Source organism: Caretta caretta, chromosome 3, assembly GCF_965140235.1.
Source record: "Caretta caretta isolate rCarCar2 chromosome 3, rCarCar1.hap1, whole genome shotgun sequence".
Lineage (NCBI taxonomy): Eukaryota > Metazoa > Chordata > Testudines > Cheloniidae > Caretta > Caretta caretta.
The window spans coordinates 116178765-116201486 of record NC_134208.1 but is presented as its reverse complement, the minus strand read 5'-3'; the positions used below and the strand labels follow the sequence as shown (position 1 = coordinate 116201486).

At 40.6% G+C, this 22722-nt stretch overlaps 1 protein-coding gene across 7 annotated transcripts in view; it reads right to left on the bottom strand.

Annotated features, from left to right (window-relative positions):
* ESR1 (estrogen receptor 1) overlaps positions 1–22722 on the bottom strand; it is a 297584-nt gene that overhangs the window by 11678 nt on the left and 263184 nt on the right. For all 7 annotated transcript variants that reach the window (XM_048844214.2, XM_075126808.1, XM_048844211.2 and 4 more), the window contains one exon: positions 8561–8694. In XM_048844214.2, coding sequence (XP_048700171.1) covers positions 8561–8694 — 134 coding nt within the window. The remainder of the gene's footprint in view (positions 1–8560; positions 8695–22722) is intronic.

Sequence of the window (22722 nt, the reverse complement as noted above, 5' to 3'; positions counted from 1 at the left end):
ATAACCTTTTTCTCTACACGCATTCCTGCAATAAACGAGCCCCAGGAGTCTTACAGACACCACAAGTCATTCTCTATGCAACCCTAATTCATTCCCACAGCACTGGTCATCCTATGCATTGAATGAAGTAGGGTCCTGTGGAAAAACCAGTATGTGATTGTGTAATTAACACATGAGCCATAATGTGTGCACATAAGAGAACCTAAACCATCCACAAAAAAGTGACATTGACCCAAGGTGCATTCTGGGCAATATTCACTCCTGGACCTGATTAAAGTTCTGATATCTCATAGCCCAGTATAACTAGGAGGTGTGGGGGTGTCAAGGTTCCTTCCCCACTCTGAACTCTAGGGTACAGATATGGGGACCTGCATGAAAGACCCCCTAAGTTTATTCTTACCAGCTTAGGTTTAAAGCTGCCACCACCAAAGTGTCTAACAAAAACAACAGGGGAAGTGCCCACTTGGAAATGTCTCCCCACCCAAAATATCCCCCCAAGCACTACACCCCCTTTCCTGGGGAAGTCTTGATAAAAATCCTCACCAATTTGCAGAGGTGAACACAGACCCAAACCCTTGGATCTTAAGAACAATGAAAAAGCAATCAGGTTCTTAAAAGAGAATTTTAATTAAAGAAAAAGTAAAAGAATCACCTCTGTAAATTCAGGATGGTAAATACCTTACAGGGTAATCAGATTCAAAACACAGAGAATCCCTCTAGGCAAAACCTTAAGTTACAAAAAGACACAAGAATAGGAATATACATTCCATTCAGCACAACTTATTTTATCAGCCATTTAAACAAAACAGAATCGAACACATCTCTAACTAGATTGCTTATTAGCCCTTTACAGGAGTTCTGACCTGCATTCCTGCTCTGGTCCCAGCAAAAGCATCACACAGACAGAGAGGACACTTTGCTTTTCCCCCGCTCCAGCTTTGAAAGTATCCTGTCTCCTCATTGGTCATTTTGGTCAGGTGCCAGCGAGGTTACCTTTAGCTTCTTAACCCTTTACAGGTGAAAGGGTTTTTCCTCTGGCCGGGAGGGATTTAAAGGTGGTTAGCCTTCCCTTTATATTTATGACAGGGGGAGTGTCTAAAGTTTTGCTACATATATTTCCAAAGGACATACAGCATATGCTGCTAGCCCTGTATCTCTCTCTCACTCCCCCTCTGAAGGCTGCATAGTTGTTCTCTTCAGTGCTGAGTGAGTAATGCAGCCATGCCATCCCAAAATCGTTACAATACAATGTTTCTTTTATAGCCCCCACCACATACAAAATAAAAACTTTCAATAAGCAGAACATAAAGTCTTTGCATTCGTTTTTCAGTAGTGCATGCTGGACAGATTTATTACAGTTATTTTGCTCATATACCCAAGAGGTAAGAATACCTCAACCACACACTATTTAGATCCAAGTGCACTCACTTCTTAGTTTTGTACAATTTCCCCATTATGAGAAGAAAACAAAACCCTCTATAACAAAAGCCAGATAGATACCACAAAGCACGGTTGGCAAGGTCTGAAAAGGATACCGTCTAAGCAAGTCCTGGCATTGCCAATCTGAATAGCATCGCACTAGAACACTCAACTTACTAAACTCCAACTGAGGAACAAGGACACTTCAAAGTGTGGGTCAAACAAAACAGACAAGAAACATAAATGGAACAAAAAATCTTGAATGATGTAGTAATCATTTTCTAGGGTTAAATCAGATATTTCTTGTAAATCAACAATATGCAAAGAGGATAATTCAATTTCAACATATTGGCTAAAAATGATCATAATTGCCATGGTAATCACTTACACAGATCTTTTTTTATTTTCAGGAAGTATTAAATTTTTTTGCTCTTATGAAGAGACTATATGTTGTTATTTTATCCTCAATTTATCACATTGATAATTATTTTTGCCATATCAATTTAAAGTATGCTGAAAAACTGTGTTTCCTCAGATATACACTTTGTGATAATTATTGGTGAATGGTGTGGCTAAAGCTATTGGTAAATGCATTAAAAACCACACTGGGCTGAGATTTGTGGGGATACACATTTGAGGAACTGTAGAGCTGATTTCCCATGTAGAAATTGCCTCAGAACTCCCTTCCAAACTATTCATAGTAGGGGCAACCAACATGTCACACTACTATTGGCCGGTGTCTCACAACCACCCTAAGTAACCTTCTAAACAGTTATCAAAGGCTTAGAGGACCCATTACAGCTGCTCAGGGAAGCATGCCACACAGAGCTGCTCCTTTTCCCCAGTCCAATTCAAATCACTGAGGCTTTTCCCCCCACAGAGTTTGTAAACTATGTCAGCCTGATGGGCTGAAAGGGAACCAGGAAACTCTGGGAGCACTGTCTCTGGGGCATCTAGCTCAGCTGGGGCTCATAGGCTCCCAGCTCCCCTTCAGCCCACCTGCTGGAATTTCATTTTGAAATTATCAAAATGAATGTTTGATTTTTTTGCAATGAAACAGATTTCAGATTTCTGTCTCACTAAGAATTTTGAAATTTTTGGTTTTTGTCCCAAAACTGGAACCAAACCAAATTTTCAGAAACATCTGTGAAAGAGAATTACAGTTCTCCACCCAGCACTTGTTGAGAAGTACTGACAGTGTCCTAGCAGCCTGGGAGACTGTCAGAAAGCTGGGATTCTAACCTGACTTTCGGTGTTCCCCTTAGGCATAACCTGGAGAAGGGTAGGAGACTCTAAGGTTAAGTAGAGTAACAAGTGTGGTCCAGTACCACTGGAAGTTCATTTTCCATTGTGATATAATTACGCACTTTACAACAGAATCCACTTTGCTCTGCCATTGGCTGTTTTGAGCCCACAGTTACCAGAACTCTACATTATTCAAAAGTTACTTTAGATTCTGACTAAAAATGACACTGTTAGGTAAGGTGGTATCAATTTTATATAATCACTTTTGGGAGTAGAACCTCTTAACAGAAATTAACATTATGACTTTAGAATATGGCTGTATGCTCCAGCTTGAATTTAAAATAAATATTTGTCTATTTTCTCTAATTTTAAATAGACAAAACATTCTGCAACCCTGCATCCCAAACTAAATCGTAGGGAAAGGTTGCAGACCAAGTTGGATGAAAAAGCATCTCAAACAGGTTATCAAGAGAAAGCAAAAAGTCTTCAAGTAATGGAAGAAGGGACAGATCAGCAAGGAAAACTGTCTTTTGGAGGTCAGAAAGCATTAAAAAAGAGTGAGAATTGCCAAAAGCCAAGCTGAGCTAGACCTTGCAAAGGAAATAAAAAACAATAGTAAAATGTTCTTTAGCCATATCAATAAAAAGAAAACAAGGAAAGAAGAAGCAGCACAGCTAAATACGGAGGATGGAGTGGAGATTAAAGATAATCTAGGTATGGCCCAACAAATACTTTGCCTCAGTTTTTAAAATGGGTAATGAGGAGCTTAGGGGGCAGTGGCACAGGGCTAATAGGAACAAGGATATGGAAGCAGAAATTACCACATCTGAGTTGGAAGCCAAACTCAACAGCTTGATGGGACCACATCAGGAGGCCTAGATCAACTCCATCCAAAAATATTACAGGAACTGGCACATGAAAGTGCTAGTCTAATAGTAAGGATTCTTAATGACTCCATAAACTCAGGGGTCATACCCTATGACTGGAGAATTGCAAATATAGTACCTATATTTAAGAAAGAAAAAAAGTGATCTGCAAAACTACAGGCCTGTTAGTTTGACCTCAGTTGTGTGGAAGGTTTTAGAACAAAATGTTGAGAGAGGGGTTAAGAATAAAGAGATAAAAGGTAACAGGGATAAAATACAACACAGTTTTACAAAAAGTAGATCATGCCAGACCAACCTGATCTCTTTCTTTGAGAAGAAAACCAATTTTCAGGACAAAAGAAATGCAGTAGATCTACTCTATCTGGATTTCAATGAAGTATTTGATACAGTTCCACAAACAAATGATTAATTAAATTAGAAAAGATGTGGGTTAATATGAGAATTGAAAGGAGGGTAAGGAACTGGTTAAAGGGGAGAGTATAGTCTTCATGCTGAAAGATCAACTGTCAGGCTGGAGGGAGGTTGCAAATGAAGTGCCTCAAAGATCAGTCTTGGGACCAATCTTATTTAAACATTTTCATTAAAGACCTTGGCAGAAAAAGCGATAATGTGATAATAAAATTTGTGGATGACACAAATTTGGGAGGTATTGCCAATATGGAGAAGGACCAGAAATATCATACAAGAAGATCTGAATGACCTTGAAAACTGAAGTAAATGAAATGGTATGAAATTTAATTGTGTAAAGTCATGCATTTAGGGACTAACAACAAGCAGGATGGAGCGAGGCTGTTCTCAGTGGTGGCAGATGACAGAACAAGAAGCAATGGTCTCAAGTTGCAGCGTGGGAGGTCTAGGTTGGATATTAGGAAAAACTATTTCACTAGGAGGGTGGTGAAGCACTGGAATGGGTTACGTAGGGAGGTGGTGGAAAGAATAGTAAATATGGCAGGCGACCAGCTTGGCTTAATGGTGAAATCCTAGCGGATCTTAAACATAAAAAAGAGGCTTACAAGAAGTGGAAGATTGGACATATGACCAGGGAAGAGTATAAAAATATTGCTCGGGCATGTAGGAATGATATCAGGAGGGCCAAATCGCACCTGGAGCTGCAGCTAGCAAGAGATGTCAAGAGTAACAAGAAGGGTTTCTTCAGGTATGTTGGCAACAAGAAGAAAGCCAAGGAAAGTGTGGGCCCCTTACTGAATGAGGGAGGCAACCTAGTGACAGAGGATGTGGAAAAAGCTAATGTACTCAATGCTTTTTTTGCCTCTGTTTTCACTAACAAGGTCAGCTCCCAGACTGCTGCGCTGGGCATCGCAAAATGGGGAAGAGATGGCCAGCCCTCTGTGGAGATAGAGGTGGTTAGGGACTATTTAGAAAAGCTGGACGTGCACAAGTCCATGGGGCCGGACGAGTTGCATCCGAGAGTGCTGAAGGAATTGGCGGCTGTGATTGCAGAGCCATTGGCCATTATCTTTGAAAACTCGTGGCGAACGGGGGAAGTCCCGGATGACTGAAAAAAGGCTAATGTAGTGCCAATCTTTAAAAAAGGGAAGAAGGAGGATCCTGGGAACTACAGGCCAGTCAGCCTCACCTCAGTCCCTGGAAAAATCATGGAGCAGGTCCTCAAAGAATCAATCCTGAAGCACTTGCATGAGAGGAAAGTGATCAGGAACAGCCAGCATGGATTCACCAAGGGAAGGTCATGCCTGACTAATCTAATCGCCTTTTATGATGAGATTACTGGTTCTGTGGATGAAGGGAAAGCAGTGGATGTATTGTTTCTTGACTTTAGCAAAGCTTTTGACACGGTCTCCCACAGTATTCTTGTCAGCAAGTTAAGGAAGTATGGGCTGGAAGAATGCACTATAAGGTGGGTAGAAAGCTGGCTAGATTGTCGGGCTCAACGGGTAGTTATCAATGGTTCCATGTCTAGTTGGCAGCCGGTGGAGTGGAGTGGAGTGCCCCAAGGGTCGGTCCTGGGGCCGGTTTTGTTCAATATCTTCATAAATGATCTGGAGGATGGTGTGGATTGCACTCTCAGCAAATTTGCGGATGATACTAAACTGGGAGGAGTGGTAGATACGCTGGAGGGGAGGGATAGGATACAGAAGGACCTAGACAAATTGGAGGATTGGGCCAAAAGAAATCTGATGAGGTTCAATAAGGATAAGTGCAGGGTCCTGCACTTAGGACGGAAGAACCCAATGCACAGCTACAGACTAGGGACCGAATGGCTAGGCAGCAGTTCTGCGGAAAAGGACCTAGGGGTGACAGTGGACGAGAAGCTGGATATGAGTCAGCAGTGTGCCCTTGTTGCCAAGAAGGCCAATGGCATTTTGGGATGTATAAGTAGGGGCATAGCGAGCAGATCGAGGGTCGTGATCGTTCCCCTCTATTCGACATTGGTGAGGCCTCATCTGGAGTACTGTGTCCAGTTTTGGGCCCCACACTTCAAGAAGGATGTGGATAAATTGGAGAGAGTCCAGCGAAGGGCAACAAAAATGATTAGGGGTCTGGAACACGACTTATGAGGAGAGGCTGAGGGAGCTGGGATTGTTTAGCCTGCAGAAGAGAAGAATGAGGGGGGATTTGATAGCTGCTTTCAACTACCTGAAAGGGGGTTCCAAAGAGGATGGCTCTAGACTGTTCTCAATGGTAGCAGATGACAGAACGAGGAGTAATGGTCTCAAGTTGCAGTGGGGGAGGTTTAGATTGGATATTAGGAAAAACTTTTTCACTAAGAGGGTGGTGAAACACTGGAATGCGTTACCTAGGGAGGTGGTAGAATCTCCTTCCTTAGAGGTTTTTAAGGTCAGGCTTGACAAAGCCCTGGCTGGGATAATTTAGTTGGGGTTGGTCCTGCTTTGAGCAGGGGGTTGAACTAGATGACCTCCTGAGGTTTCTTCCAACCCATATCTTCTATGATCCTATGAAGGCTGAGGGGAAATATGATTGCTCTCTATAAATACATCGGAAGGATAAATGCTAGGGAGGGAGAGGAGTTATTTAAGTTAAGTGCCAGCGTTGGCCAAGAACAAATGGATATAAACTGGACACAAGCAAGTTTAGGCTTGAAATTATACAAAGGCTTCTAATCACCAGTGGAGTGAAGTTCTGGAACAACCTTCCAAGGGGAATAGTGGGGGCAAAAAACCTAAGTTATAAGATGGAGCTTGATAAGTTTATGAAGCGGATGGTATGATGAGATTGCTTACAATGGTATATGGCCCATCTACAACTGTTATTTGCAAATATTTCCAATGCCCGTAGATGGAACACTAGAAGGGGAGGGCTCTAGTTTCTACAGAGAATTCTTTCTAGGTGTCTGGCTGATGGGTCTTTCCCACATGCTCAGGGTCTAACAGACTGCCATATTTGGGATCAGGAAGGAATTTTCCATCAGGACAGATTGGTAAGGTACTTAGGGGTTGCCACCTTCCTCTGCAACATGGGCCACAGGTCACTTGCTGCTTTGAACTAGAGCAAGGATTCTCAGACTGGGAGTTGTTACCCCTCAGGGGGTCATGAGGTTATTTATTACATGCAGGTCACAAGCTATCAGCCTCCACCCACCAAACCCTGCTTCACCTCCAGCATTTATAATAGTGTTAAATATATATAAAAAAGTGTGCCTTTAATTTATAAGGGGGAATCACACTCAGAGGCTTGCTGTGTTAAAGGGGTCACCAATACAAAAGTTTGAGAACAATGGAACTAGAGTAAATGGTGGCTTCTCTGTAATTTGAAGCCTTTAAATCACGATTTGAGGACTTCGGTAACTCAGCTAGAGGTTATGAAGCTACTATAGGAGTGGGTGGGTGAGGTTCTGTGGCTCAAATGCAAAGGAGATCAGATTAGATGATCGTGATGATATCTTTTGGCCATAAATTTAAGGTGGGGTCAATTTTCTGTAATCGCTTCTGGGAGTAGAGCCTCCTTTAACAGAACTTATCATTACGGCTTTAGAAAAGTGCTGTATGCTTTAGCCTGCACTTAGAACACATATGTTTCTATTTTCTCTCATTTTAAATAGATGAAACCTTCTGGTCAGAGATGCAAGATCCTTTCTTTTTGTGTCTTACTTCTCAGCTTTATTTGGCCATTTCAACCTCAAGGTCTTTACATACATTCTGACAAATTTAGCCATGCCTTTGCCATCCCTTCCCTTAGTTTTACCACCTAAACAGGAATGTTTAAACTCCAGTTCTAAAACTAAAATTAGAATCACCCCTTGACACTATGAGGGTTGCTTCAACTACTGTCATCACCTCCTCTCAGATCTTTTTAATACTAATCTTGACCCATCCCGACCCCCAATCCATCGAAAATACTGCCCAAATCATCCTTCAGGTCTGTTGCTTTCAGTATATCAACTGCTTTTTGAGTCAATTCCCTGGCTACTTTTTGTACTGAACAAGTTTACACTGTCTGTCTTTGCCTTAAGGCTGTACATCACAAATTCCCTGTCTAATTCTCTGATCCAACCTCTTTTCACATCCAAACAACAAATGAAATCAAACAGGTTTCAGAGTGGTAGCTGTGTTAGTCTGTATCAGCAAAAAGAATGAGGATTGTACACACACACACACGCACACGCACACACAGAGAACATGAAACGATGGGTGTTGCCATACCAACTCTAACGAGACAAATCAATTAAAGTGGGCTATTATCATCAGGAGGAATAATTAACGGTTTGTAGTGGTAATCAGGATGGCCCATTTTAAAGAGTTGACAAGAAGGTGTGAGTAACAGTATGGGAAAAAATTAGCAAGGGGAAATAGTTTTTAGTTTGTGTAATGACCCATCCACTCCCAATCTTTATTCAGGCCTAACTTGATAGTGTCTAGTTTGCAAATTAATTCCAGTTCTGCAATTTCTTGTTGGAGTCTGTTTTTGAATTTTTTTTGGTGAAGAATTGCCACTTTTAGGTCTGTAAACAGCAACAGTAATTGAATTACTACATTAAATAATAAAAGTGTTTATGTGAACATGCCACTTACCGGAATTGAGCAGGATGATTGACTTAAGGCACACAAATTCCTCCCCCTGGAGATTCATCACACGGAACCGAGCAGCAGTGGCCAGCAGCATGTCAAAGATCTCTACCATGCCCTCTACGCACTTCCCTTGATTCCTGCAAGAATGCAACCACAGAGCAAGCTATTCACAGATTTATCCAAACAGCAAGATGTTTTTCATCCCCAGATCCTTCCACTACAATTTGACTTCTTAACTATCAACTCCATTCTGATTGCGTAGTGCTTTTACTCACTATGCTTACTGTGCACCAACGTGTCTAAGCAAAGTGGAAGGTAGTTGAGGATAAGGGCCAACATCCAAAGTGAAAATATAGAGATGTTTATTTTTCCAAAAGAGTTCCTAATTACTTAATGGTCTGTACACCAGTAGGAGTCATCATGCAGGTTAACTTCCTGTGAGCAAACCATCTTAAGAACAAAGATTTTTTTTTAAAGGTATTTTCCTTGTTTCTTTTCCCCCTTATTGCTTTGATTCATTTGTCTTCTCTTTTTCTTTAATTTTTCTTTATGCTTCACAGTACTTCTCCCTAATCTTTTCCTGTTGGCATTATAAACTAGTATTCTGACATGTTACTCATATTTCTCTTACTTTAGTGTAATGATTCAGGAGTCCCTTATTAGTTAATGGCACTCATGCCATGACATTATATGATTTTGTTTATCTCAAGACAAAGCTCAGTGATGCTGTAAAGCATCCAGACAGCCCACTAACAACAGCATTTAATCCACGACCCACTGTTCACAATGACAGATTTTGGGCAATTAAATCAGGTGGTTCAGATGCAGTCAGAGTAGTAGTTATCCTAAGTGACTTTCCTTTATGGGATGCTATTGATGGTTGTTTGCATTTCCCTCACTCAGGTACAGCTGAGCTAATCTGAGTCAGGAGGAAGAATGTATGGAATTATACAGAGAACAGACATTCTCTAACCCGCTGGACCAATGTCACACCAGGTGCAATTCTACTGACCTAATGGCATGGCACCAGGGATGAATTTGGCCCTGTGAAACTAAGTAGTAATATGTCATTGTTATAATGCAAAGAATTACTGAGTTTGCCACTAGAAAGGAAAATCCTTACCAGGTGCAAAAGGTGATCAGATAGTAAATAAAAAGACTAATTTTTTTTATTCCTCTGCAGTTTAGTCCTGCAAACTCATTTTGGATTCTGCAAACTTCAAGAGGTTGTACAGGTATAATTGATTAGAACTTTATTAAAAAAAGAAACTGATAAGGGACAAGGTCGAATAGAATCTTCAGATTACTATCTGTTAGCTAACTTGTCTGTGTAGTCCTAACAGGAATAAAAATAGATAAAACTTATTTGAATGTATCAGAATTTAGAACTATGAGTGCTCATGTGAGCACATCTGTTGATTAAGAAGAGGTCAACTTTACATAACCAGTTTTTGAGTAAAACAGTACTTTAAAGATCACTACTACAGAAAACGGCAAAAAACATTTTAAATCATGTGTATATTCAAATATTACTTATTTCAGTGCTCCAAGGGTAGACAAGACACTTGTGAATCTTCTAGTACCAAAGCAAGTAATTGCAAAGCAACATTAACTTCTTTCAGTGAAGGACAGTTTAAATGACAGTAGTTTCTCACCTACACCAATTAACACCGCAGTTTTCTGACATAGTAGGAGCTCAGTTACTATGGTGATAAGCACAGAATAAAATCCTAGATGGAAAGATATTCAAGTGGGTACTCAAAGAAAGAGACAGACTACTGTGGAGGGTTCAGTCTAAAATCAGTTATCTTTAGTCTGTTTATTTACAATGCTCCAGCAGGATCGTGCCAAACCAACCTGATCTCTTTCTTTGAGAAAGAAACAGATTTTTTAGACAAAGGAAATGCAGTGGGTCTAATTTACCTAGATTTCAGTAAGGCGTTTGATACCGTGCCACATGGGGAAGAATTAGTTAAATTGGAAAAGATGGGGATCAATAAGAACACTGAAAGGTGGATAAGGAATTGGTTAAAGGGGAGACTACAACGGATCCTACTGAAAGGTGAACTGTCAGGCTGGAGGGAGGTTACCAGTGGAGTTCCTCAAGGATCAGTTTTGGGACCAATCTTATTTAATCTTTTTATTACTGACCTCGGCACAAAAAGTGGGAGTGTGCTAATAAAGTTTGCGGATGATGCAAAGCTGGGAGGTATTGCCAATTTAGAGAAGGACCGGGATATCATACAGGAGGATCTGGATGACCTTGTAAACTGGAAAAAGAAAAAGGAGTACTTGTGGCACCTTAGAGACTAACCAATTTATTTGAGCATGAGCTTTCGTGAGCTACAGCTCACTTCATCAAACTGGAGTAATAGTAATAGGATGAAATTTAATAGTGAGAAGTGTAAGGTTACGCATTTAGGGATTAATAACAAGAATTTTAGTTATAAGCTGGGGACGCATCAATTAGAAGTAACGGAGGAGAAGGACCTTGGAGTATTGGTTGATCATAGGATGACTATGAGCCACCAATGTGATATGGCCATGAAAAAAGCTAATGCGGTCTTGGGATGCATCAGGAGAGGTATTTCCAGAAGGGATAAGGAGGTTTTAGTACCATTATACAAGGCACTGGTGAGACCTCACCTGGAATACTGTGTGCAGTTCTGGTCTCCCATGTTTAAGAAGGATGAATTCAAACTGGAACAGGTACAGAGAAGGGCTACTAGGATGATCTGAGGAATGGAAAACTTGTCTTATGAAAGGAGACTCAAGGAGCTTGGCTTGTTTAGTCTAACTAAAAGAAGGTTGAGGGGAGCTATGATTGCTCTCTATAAATATATCAGAGGGATAAATACTGGAGAGGGAGAGGAATTATTTAAGCTCAGTACCAATGTGGACACAAGTACAAATGGATATAAAATGGCCACCAGGAAGTTTAGACTTGAAATTAGACGAAGGTTTCTAACCATCAGAGGAGTGAAGCTTTGGAATAGTGTTCCAAGGGAAGCAGTGGGGGCAAAAGATCTATCTGGCTTTAAGATTAAACTCGATAAGTTTATGGAGGAGATGGTATGATGGGATAATATGATTTTGGTAATTAATTGACCTTTAAATATTCATGGTAAATAGCCTGTGATTCATGGCCTGTGATGGGATGTTAGATGGGGTGGGATCTGAGTTGCCCAGCAAAGAATTTTCTGTAGTATCTAGCTGGTGAAACTTGCCCATATGCTCAGGGTTTAGCTGATCGCCATATTTGGGGTTGGGAAGGAATTTTCCTCCAGGGCAGATTGGAAGAAGCCCTGGAGGTTTTTCGCCTTCCTCTGTAGCATGGGGCACGGGTCACTTGCTGGAGGATTCTCTGCTCCTTGAAGTCTTTAAACCACGATTTGAGGACTTCAATAGCTCAGACATAGGTGAGGTTTTTCGTAGGAGTGGGTGGGTGAGATTCTGTGGCCTGCGTTGTGCAGGAGGTCAGACTAGATAATCATAATGGTCCCTTCTGATCTTAATATCTATGAATCTATATGGAATTGAGGCAATGGGCTAAACTCAACCTTGGTGTACATGGATGCAACTCTGTTGAAATTAATGTTTGCATCTCCTTACACAAGAGATTAATTTGAACCAAGAAGTGGAGTTTTCAGTTATGCTGGCCAGAAAACAAGAATTCTGTTTGGGGGCTGGGGGTGAAATTGAGGTTTTGCAATTTGTTTTCATTCTGCGTTGAAACAAAACCATGACTTTATGAGATTTTTTTGGTGAAATAATAAATAAATAAATAATAATAGAGACACACACATATACACACACCCATCCCAGAATAGCCAATGTCCAGGGCACTCACCTAGGATGGACTTGAATGTAGGTTTCGCACATGCCAAGTGAGTCCTCTAACCACTGAGCTATAGGCTATTGGGGGGCAGAGGAAGAGATGGCAGAGGGGTGGGTTGTCTCTCAATCCCTCCTATTGGAGCTGTTCCACTTTGTATAAATAAATATTCATGGATGGAGCAGAGGAGGAAGAGGAAGAGCAAGAGCGACTCTATAGCCTGGTGGGCAGGGTATTTACCTGGGAGGTTAGAGACCCAAGTTTAAGTCCCTGCTCTGAATGAGGCACTCATGTTCCAGGTTAATGCCCTAACCACTGGGCTATTGCCTATTCTGGAGCAGGTCTCTCTGTCTCTCTCAAAATTCTAGTTATCAGTCACTTGATTTCAGAGCAGCAAGAGCAGCTAAAACACAGGGTGTGGTCATTTGCAAAAGCAGCTGCTGCTCAGCCTCAGTATTGAATCATTAACATTACAGCAGCAAGACTGGTGAAACTGCATGGGTAAAATAGTGTGGAAAGTCTGTACATTGGTACGCTAAAATGTACCTCTCTGTATGGACATCAATAAAGTGAAAAGAAAAGAGGTATTAAAGATTTTCATGGACAAATGAAAATAATTAGTAATGCAAAGCAAGGGGTAAATGATACATCCGATGAAGTGAGCTGTAGCTCATGAAAGCTTATGCTCCAATAAATTTGTTAGCCTCTAAGGTGCCACAAGTACTCCTGTTCTTTTTGCGAATACAGACTAACACGGCTGCTACTCTGAATACAATCCATGCTTTCCCTCAAATCTCTACTTCTCGTTAAAATGTAATTCCTCAGAAAACAAATCCCTTGAATCATTACATGAAGTTTTATAATAAGACAGGTATCTTGTTCTGTTCAGCTTCTTTGTTTCTGGCTGAGCAGCTAGTGGTTTTGTGTTAAACTGGAGCAGGATTAAACCTCCACATGTAGAACTGTGCAAGGTTTCAGAGGAGCTAAAGTCTTTATTTCAATAGTTTGCAAATTCCCAGATAAAAATGAGACAAGAATTATGGATAGCTAGCAGTAAGAAAAGGATTTCAGTATGCACTGGCTATTGACATATTCTAAAGAATGTTTCCATTGCAGACCATTAAGGAGGCTGTGTAAGAAATATATTTGCTCCTCAAAAGCCATCTAGCTACTATCAGCCACTTTTCAGCTTAAAGCACCTAAAAACATCACACAGTCTGGACTGATTCTGAGATTTTCACATTACTGTTTTCAATGTATATTTCTTGGCAAAGACAGATTTTTAAGGTGCGTCAATGAGCTCTCATTTTAAGGAGAGGTTTTAGAGTAACAGCCGTGTTAGTCTGTATTCGCAAAAAGAAAAGGAGTACTTGTGGCACCTTAGAGACTAACCAATTTATTTGAGCATGAGCTTTCGTGAGCTACAGCTCACTTCATCGGATGCATACCGTGGAAACTGCAGCAGACTTTATATACACACAGAGATGTGTATATAAAGTCTGCTGCAGTTTCCACGGTATGCATCCGATGAAGTGAGCTGTAGCTCACGAAAGCTCATGCTCAAATAAATTGGTTAGTCTCTAAGGTGCCACAAGTACTCCTTTTCATTTTAAGGAGAGAGTCATATGATTCAACTGAGAGGAAAAAAATCTTTCAATAGCAAGCAATATACTTTGATCAATCAGGTACCCTACTGATAACGTTTTTGTAAAGAACTTCATGTGTAACGATACTGACCTATTTAGATATTTTAATGGCTATTAGTTCACACGCTCAATATTTCAATCAAGGATGTCTTGTCAAGTAGCTCTACTGTAAGGCTAAAACTTTAGATTACTTTGGCCTCAGCAAAAATCTTAAATATTTATCATTTAGTTATTTGTCTATGGAAGAGAAGAATGAGGGGGGTTTGATAGCTGCTTTCAACTACCTGAAAGGGGGTTCCAAAGAGGATGGCTCTAGACTGTTCTCAGTGGTAGCAGATGACAGAACAAGGAGTAATGGTCTCAAGTTGCAGTGGGGGAGATTTAGGTTGGATATTAGGAAAAACTTTTTCACTAGGAGGGTGGTGAAACACTGGAATGCGTTACCTAGGGAGGTGGTGGAATCTCTTTCCTTAGAAGTTTTTAAGGTCAGGCTTGACAAAGCCCTGGTTGGGATGATTTAATTGGGGATCGGTCCTGCTTTGAGCAGGGGGTTGAACTAGGTGACCTCCTGAGGTCCCTTCCAACCCTGATATTCTATGATTTGCAACACTATGGCCTTAATTTTCAAACTTGTATCTAAAAAGTACTAAATTCACATTTAAGCACCTACCGAAAAATTACCTGAATTTCACAGATTCTGAACACCTGCAGTTCCCATTTACTTCAATGGCAGCTGAGGATCCTACAGACTCTCCGAAAATCCAACTTTTAAAATTAGGTGTCAATGTGGGTTTAGTTGTCTAACTCTAAGTTCCCAGATTTGAAAATACAGGCTTATGAGACTTGTGCCTTATTCACAGAGGTTCCCACTGAAGTCAATGGGAGCTGCAGGTGCTTAGCAGTTTTGAAAAAAATCTGGCCTGTAGTCTAATATTGCCAGGATGGCCAATAGGATCTTAATGCTCTTTGCTGATAAAATTACCCTGCTAAAGCTATAGGAGATAGATCAATTAATATCTGTTCCAGAAGAGAAAAGAAGAAACTTCTCTGTAGAGGACTCTGTGCTATTTGTTTGTTTCATTTCAGAGATCCTTTCAGTCACAAGGATTTTTAAAGTTTGACCAACTGTGTATGCATTAGAAGGCTTAGAGCATAAGACATTAATAAGACACTCATATGACAGAATTTATGGGGAAGAAATTATGGGATGTCTGTATCTTGGTTTAGGAAGGAAAGTGAAAACACCAGTGAATATTTGATTATTCACTGACTCCCTGCCCACTCAAGATTGCTCTCCTCATCTTCAGGAACCCTCATGATCCCAATATATCTCCATGATTTCATCTCTCCCTATGCTCCCTGTCACACTTCCCAACATAACTGCACCTCTGACCCCTTCAATGCCTACTTGAGAGCACACCACTCAGCAATCACCTATCTCAGAGTAGAGTGCAACAATCCTCTCTCTTGAGACTGGGGACTTAGACTGTAGACTCCTGCAATTCACTGTGATCACCTCACCATATCTGACCTCAGTTCAGCACCTGCATTTCCACTCTTTCAGGGGCAATAATAGGGTTATCAATGACCATCAGCTCTGATAGAAAAGTGCTATTTGTTCTGAACAAAAGCAATTCGGAGAAATCATATAATAAAAAACAAACAACTTATTTGCTTTTCTAGCTTACCAGGTAGTCAGCCATCTTCTACATGGAGCCCCTGATAGGATTAGTGTACTTCAAGCCCTCTCACAGGGCCTGTCTCTGGTCATGGACTCGTGCCAGTTCTTGGCTCAAGTGTGAGTGACACCCTCTTTCTAAGTTAGGAATGTCACTTTATAAACTTTCAGGTATTTTGCATGTTAGGCCTCTTGAGCTATTTCCAGGGAATGAAACTTCAAAATGACTTGTTACCTACATTGTTTTCGGTATTGGATATTTTCGTTAATTAATCCTCATTGACATTAGTTCCTGCCAGACACCTCCTTTATCTTACCCCTTGAGACAGAAATCCAATCTCAATCACTTGTAAGCTCATAAATATGTATCAAACACATAAATGTTATAATAGTCTTTGCATAGACCATATGTCTGTGGCATCAGTGTATCTCCTTATAATACACTTTGGAAAGATGCAATATTCAAAGTCTCATATATGTTACATCCCCCTTCTCCAATTTTGACTTATATCAGTGATTGCTCTTTTGCTGCTACCACAGCAATTATTTGGTGAAGTCTGCTCTCTTTCCTCCTGATTCACCATCCCTTTTTCAAATGAAGCTCAAAGCTTCTACCTGTTCTGTGTTGCCCAAAATCAGGAAGCTGTAATTCATACTTGCACTCCCTATTACCAACCTTTCACATCTCTCATTTACTTTCCCCTTAGTATTGTGGTAGCTGGCTGTTGCACATTGTGAGATATTGATACTGTTAACACATCCACTGTCAGAGGTCTCCTCTGTTGCCTTCCATTTTTCCAACAATGAATAAGAGTATTATCAAACATTTAGAGCTTGAACATCTATTTAAACCAGTGTAGGCTAAGTATAGCACACCATGGGACATGATGTCACCTTACCTGATCACTCTTGTTACAGTGTGTATGGTAACACCCATTGTTTCGTGTTCTCTGTGTGTATAAAATCTCCCCACTGGATTTTCCACTACATGCATCCGATGAAGTGAGCTGTAGCTCACGAAAGCTTATGCTCAAATAAATTTGTTAGTCTCTGAGGTGCCACAAGTCCTCCTTTTCTTTTTGCAGATACAGCCTAACACGGCTGCTGAAACAAGTTAAACTAAGTGACAAACTTGAAAGTCACTACTTGAACTCTCAAGTTGCTATTCTTTACATTGTCATCCCTACTGATTTTGTCAAGAGCAGTGAAAGCAGCAGTTGTCTGTTTACTCTGAAATGAGAGACCTGAATTGAGAGTCCTCGTGGAGGTGGTTTTTTAGCGCTCTGGGAGAGCTCTCTCCCAGCACACTGCCATGACTACACAAGCCACGTTAAAGCAGCGGTGTAGACTAGCCCTCAGAGTGAGGGATTTTGGTCAGATACTTATAAATCCCCAGTGTCACCTGATCCTTTATTGTTATACAATGGTAAAAAGAAGGATTTTAAGTGAGTGCTTGGAGAGGTTCATGGAATGATCTAGTTCCAGCATTTATTTATTACTAGCGTTGAGCCTTTTAACCAAGCATACAGATACGCAGCCAGCACCTGAGTACAGAATAAAAGCCTTTACATCACCCTCTTTCAGGATGATTTCCTCTGCAAGGACAGTGGCAAAAGGTTTCTATTTGGACTACTGTGGTTGGTGCTTGTGCTTCAAACTGGCACTGAGTGCAGATGTGCACAAAATGAAAAAAAGGTAACTGAGCATGAACTTTTCATTTTTCAAAAAGCTCTCTAGTTTTGGTTCCAATTTAATTTTGGACAAAGATTTGGAGGGAATGGAGATTCTACTTTATCCATAGTGGTCTGTTCATTCCGAATACATTTCCCAGTCCTTTAATACACCTTACTTCTAATCCTCACATTTCTATTTAATTAGACATAAATAACAAATGTATTACATTCATCAGTCACATCCTATGTATGGAAGAGCTTTTTTTCCAGGGACACGAATATGGGTAGAGGGAGCCTGAGGAGATGCGGTGAGGGGGTCAAAGCTACTGGAAAGATATTTTCAGAGCTGATTTTCCTCGGTATTTGTTGCTTTTTAATTTACTAGGGATTTTTTTCAGTTAATATCTCAAGCTCTAACAGCAGCTCTCTTTTGTTGTTCAGACACCATTAATATTTTTATCGACTTCTGCAAAAGCATATGCCAATAGAGTCATTGTACGAATCACAGTCTAAGAATCACTAGCAGTATGGTGATTAGAACTGGGCCCAAACTAATAGGTGGAATGAAGTCTGCTTGCCCCCAAATTGTGAGGAAGTTTAGTTTGGCTCTTTGCAACTCTAAACTTTTTCTCTAAGAGGCCAAATTGGAGCATCAGTTCCAAACTAACCTCAAACTTTGGAGATGTTTGGATTCAAACCCTATTTTGGGTCCATTTTTAACTCTGCCTCAGGATGCTATAGTATGAGATGTCATTTGGGGAATGTTGTGGTAAATACCCTTTAAGTTAAAAAGAAATAATTAACCTGTACAATCCATCAGTATATTTATGTAGCAACTATCACTGTAGTAACTAGATGGCAAACACAGAAAATTATACAAGAGGATACACTAGCTGCAACTACCATAAAAGCACAGTGACTCATTCTCAGCCCAAATGGGAAATATCAAAACAGCAGCAGCAAAATGCATGAGGATTGGGAGCAGATGATAAAGCAATTCAGAACAGCCATAATGCACTATATTATTTGTAAAGGATGCAAGAGCGGCCTAATATTAAACAAATATTACATGTATCTGTTTTGGTATTATTGTGGGGTTTGTTATATAATTACATGTGGTTAATTCAAGCAGGGGTTATTTGCATTTCCACAGGAGACAATAGCATCAGATGGTACTTAAAGGACAATATGGTTGTCATTCACATTGAAGTTTTGAACTCTCATCATGCTGGGTTCAACTGTCTAGCTCAGGGGTTCTCAAACTGGGGGTTGTGACCCCACAGGGGTCATGAGGTTATTACATGGGGGATCAAGCTGATCACAATGTGGGGGTCACAAGCTGCAAACCTCCACCCCAAACCATGTTTCACCTACAGCATTTACAATAGTGTTAAATATTTTAAAAAGTGTTTTTAATTCAGGACAGAGGTCACACTCAGAGGCTTGCTGTGTGAAAGGGGTCACCAATACAAAAGTTTGAGAACCACTGGTCCAGCTGGTAACCCCAGGAGGGTGGGAACCAAGCAAGAAAAACTGAAACCCAGAACTTGGGGCAGATAAAAGGACAGCATCTGAAGACCAAGAGGGAGAGAGGAAGGCAGGGACTGCTGGGGAAAGGATTGGGGTCTTGGATAAGCTAGGTTTATCTGGGCCATAAGGTAAGAGACAGATGCATGTAGACTGTTCGGTTGTGTGAAAACCTCTCTCTCTTTTTATGCTTTGTTCCTACTATTGAGAACAAACAATACTCTGTTTAAAAAGATTGTTTCGGGTTATTGTATTCACCACTGGTCACAGCTCCCAAGGAGAAAACTTGCAGTGGTTGAACCCAGTCAGGTCTGCACAGGGTACATTAGCGCAGGGGACCAGTCAATAACAGGAGAATTGTGGAATTCCACCCTGAGAGAAGGGAAGGCCTGTCATCTGAAAGGGTGCACTCAGGGACTAGAGAGTGATCCATGGGACAGCTAGCCTGAACCATTATTCTCCTTGATACTAAAGGAAAGGAATTTTATAGAAAACCAATAAACGTCTTTACTGTAGTAAGAATTAATTCCTTCGTTACTGAAGTAAAGGCTATGCATATTTCTGATCTACACATGTGGCATTATGCCCCACTGCAGTTCTCAATAGCAACTGCCTCTTTCTTATAGCACTGTTCTGAAGAGATGCTAACATCCCACACAAAGGTTTGGATCAACTGTGGGCCATAACCTATGTGAATGCATTTTAATATCAGTTTAGGGGTTAAAAATGTCTCTTACTGCAGAATAGGAATCCATACCTCATTAGATATTATGGAGATGAATGCTTTACAAATGCAAATAAATACATAATTAATAATTTGTTTAGCAATCATTTTTCACTCAGTGGTAGCATTATTTGGCACTGCCATATCAGTGTTTGCTCTGCTATACACTTAACTAATGGGAGAATAAAGCAAATGAGCATTGGACATGATCATTCCCCTCTATTTGGCATTGGTGAGGCCTCATCTGGAGTACTGTGTCCAGTTTTGGGGCCCACACTACAAGAAGGATGTGAAAAATTGGAAAGCGTCCAGCGGAGGGCAACAAAAATGGTTAGGGGGCTGGAGCACATGACTTATGAGGAGAGGCTGAGAAAACTGTGATTATTTAGTCTGCAGAAGAGAAGAATGAGGGGGGGATTTGACAGCTGTTTTCAGCTACCTGAAAGGGAGTTCAAAAGAGGATGGATCTAGGCTGTTCTCAGTGGCAGCAGATGCTAGAACAAGGAGTAACGGTCTCAAGTTGCAGTGGGGGAGGTTTAGGTTGGTTATTAGGAAAAACTTTTTCACTAGGAGGGTGGTGAAGCACTGGAATGGGTTACCTAGGGAGGTGGTGGAATCTCCTTCCTTAGACGTTTTTAAGATCAGGCTTGACAAAGCCCTGGCTGGGATGATTTAGTTGGGGATTGGTCCTGCTTTGAGCAGGGGGTTGGACTAGATGACCTCCTGAGGCCCCTTCCAACCATTATATTCTATGATTCTAAGTCAATTTAATCAAATTTTGCAGTTTTATTAGAAAGGTCATATTTACTGTTCCATTGAGGTTGATGGAGTTTCAGCCCCCAGGGGTGAATTTGTCCTGAAGTGTGAAGGCAGCAAAACATCTTTTCTAGAAGACTTCATTCATCTTGATGAGGGGTGATATTTAATAGATCTGTAGGCTAACAGGTGGCAGAAATCTCTACCCTTCCTCATACCTCTTCTATGATAATTATAATAAAACTGGGATAGCTATTGTGTTCAAAACAGGACAGCAGTTGACATAGTGGGCAGAGGGTGTAAGATACTCTTATCAATGGTTTCTGCTGGTGAATCATATTTATGGACCTCTGGGGGGTCCTTTTATTCTTAATAAAGGACCACCACCACTATGGGATTTTATTTATAGTTCCAAGTTCTGATTTCAAATACACCTTACATAAAATCATGTCATCACCATAATATAAATAGAATATAAATACTCAAGATGATCCAAAACTCTAGATAGACCTTCTCCTGATTATTTTTAAACTTATTTGAATTGTGAAATTCCCTTGAAAAGTGTTCACTGTGGCTTGTAGAGACCCCAAATTCAAGTAAACAGAATTGAAAACTCTAAAAAGAATTGCAAGTCTGACACTTAAAATGCATGTTTATCTAGTTCTCCATAGCCTATAACTGCAATGTAATTACAAGCCTCAAAGTAGATCAATAAAGCAAAAAGTGGAAGAGAATTTAGTCATTTTCTGCATTTTATTAGCTTTCTGCACGCTACTGCACTCAGCTCTGTTAAATAAGTGACTTGTTTACAGACTGTTTGTTGGAGGTTTGGTTTCCAGAGTGGAACACATCGCTGTCATTGGTCAATTGAAAATAAAAACTATACATAGATTTAAAAAAAAAAAAGTTTTTGAAATGCAGCAGTGGATTTAGTTAGTGTTTATGTGCTTGCTCCCTTGGCAATAAATACAAATAGCATGTCATTAATTAAATGCTTTGAATCAAAGCTCTGTATCCACTCTGCTTCTATTTTTTCTAATAAACTGATGGTAAATTGGAGCAACAATATTTATGTTGTTTTGCTGTCCCTTTACTCAAGAGACAGAGTTATTAAGAGTGTGATGTCCTGAGGCATTTGACAGGTTTCAGAGTAGCAGCCGTGTTAGTCTGTATCCGCAAAAAGAAAAGGAGGACTTGGGGCACCTTAGAGACTAACAAATTTATTAGAGCATAAGCTTTCGTGAGCTACAGCTCACTTCAAGTAGCTGTAGCTCACGAAAGCTTATGCTCAAATAAATTTGTTAGTCTCTAAGGTGCCCCAAGTACTCCTTCTATTTCTGAGACATTTGAAACCTTTTACGAGATGTGAGGGACCAGCTAAGCATCCTATAGTCCCTTTCTGATTTTATTCTATTGTGCTTAGCCTTTTATTACAGACTCATTGCTATAGAATCTGAGTACCTGAAAGCACAACATGCACAGGAAACTCAATAAGAGACAGTTTTCAGATATGGTGGGACGTTTTCAAACCAAAGCCATAAAAGCTAAATAAGAATGGAAACTGTTCACCTGCACTCAGCTGATGAATGCAGCAGATATTTATGCTAGTCATCAAATTATTTGATTCAGCCATAGCTGGGAGTTAAGCAGGATACCCAACCAATGCCCTCTGCCATTGTTCAACAGAAGGGGGTGAAGAGAGACCTTTGTGGATCCCAGGAATAGACACAGAGAGCGAAGAAGGCCCAGAAGATGCTGGACATGCATTTGTCATACACACACCAAATGGGACCAGCAAGCCACTGGGTTTCTCCCCAGCAGAACAAAAGTAGGCTGGTAGAAGAGTTGGGGTTTGCATAACAGTATTATGTACGGTTATCCATTTTTGAAGTAATGATGATAGGGTCTGGCACACTTACATGTAATTAAGAAATATTAATGCTAGGTTGCTGCCTTATTAATTAATTTCAAGATTATTATTGTTTTCCTGGTAATTCTAGCAGCAAGACAGGAATTGAAAGGGAAAGACTGGCATTTAGGCCAGCAGCTTAAAAGGTTGCCCACTCCCTGGAATCAACTCCAGCTGGGGAGTGCTACTTCTGTGATCATGGATGGAGGTACTCTACAGCCAGACACCCATCCACAACCCTTCTATTGGTCTCTGGACCCTGTTGCTCTGCCCAGTCATCCTCTCCAACAAGAGACAGAAGGAACAAGGCTGTTGACCCTGCAGGTCACATGATGTCAGAGGCTAATATTCAGCTAAATTTAGGTACATACCTGGAGCTTAATACAGCACCACCAACATGGTAGAATCATAGGCTTA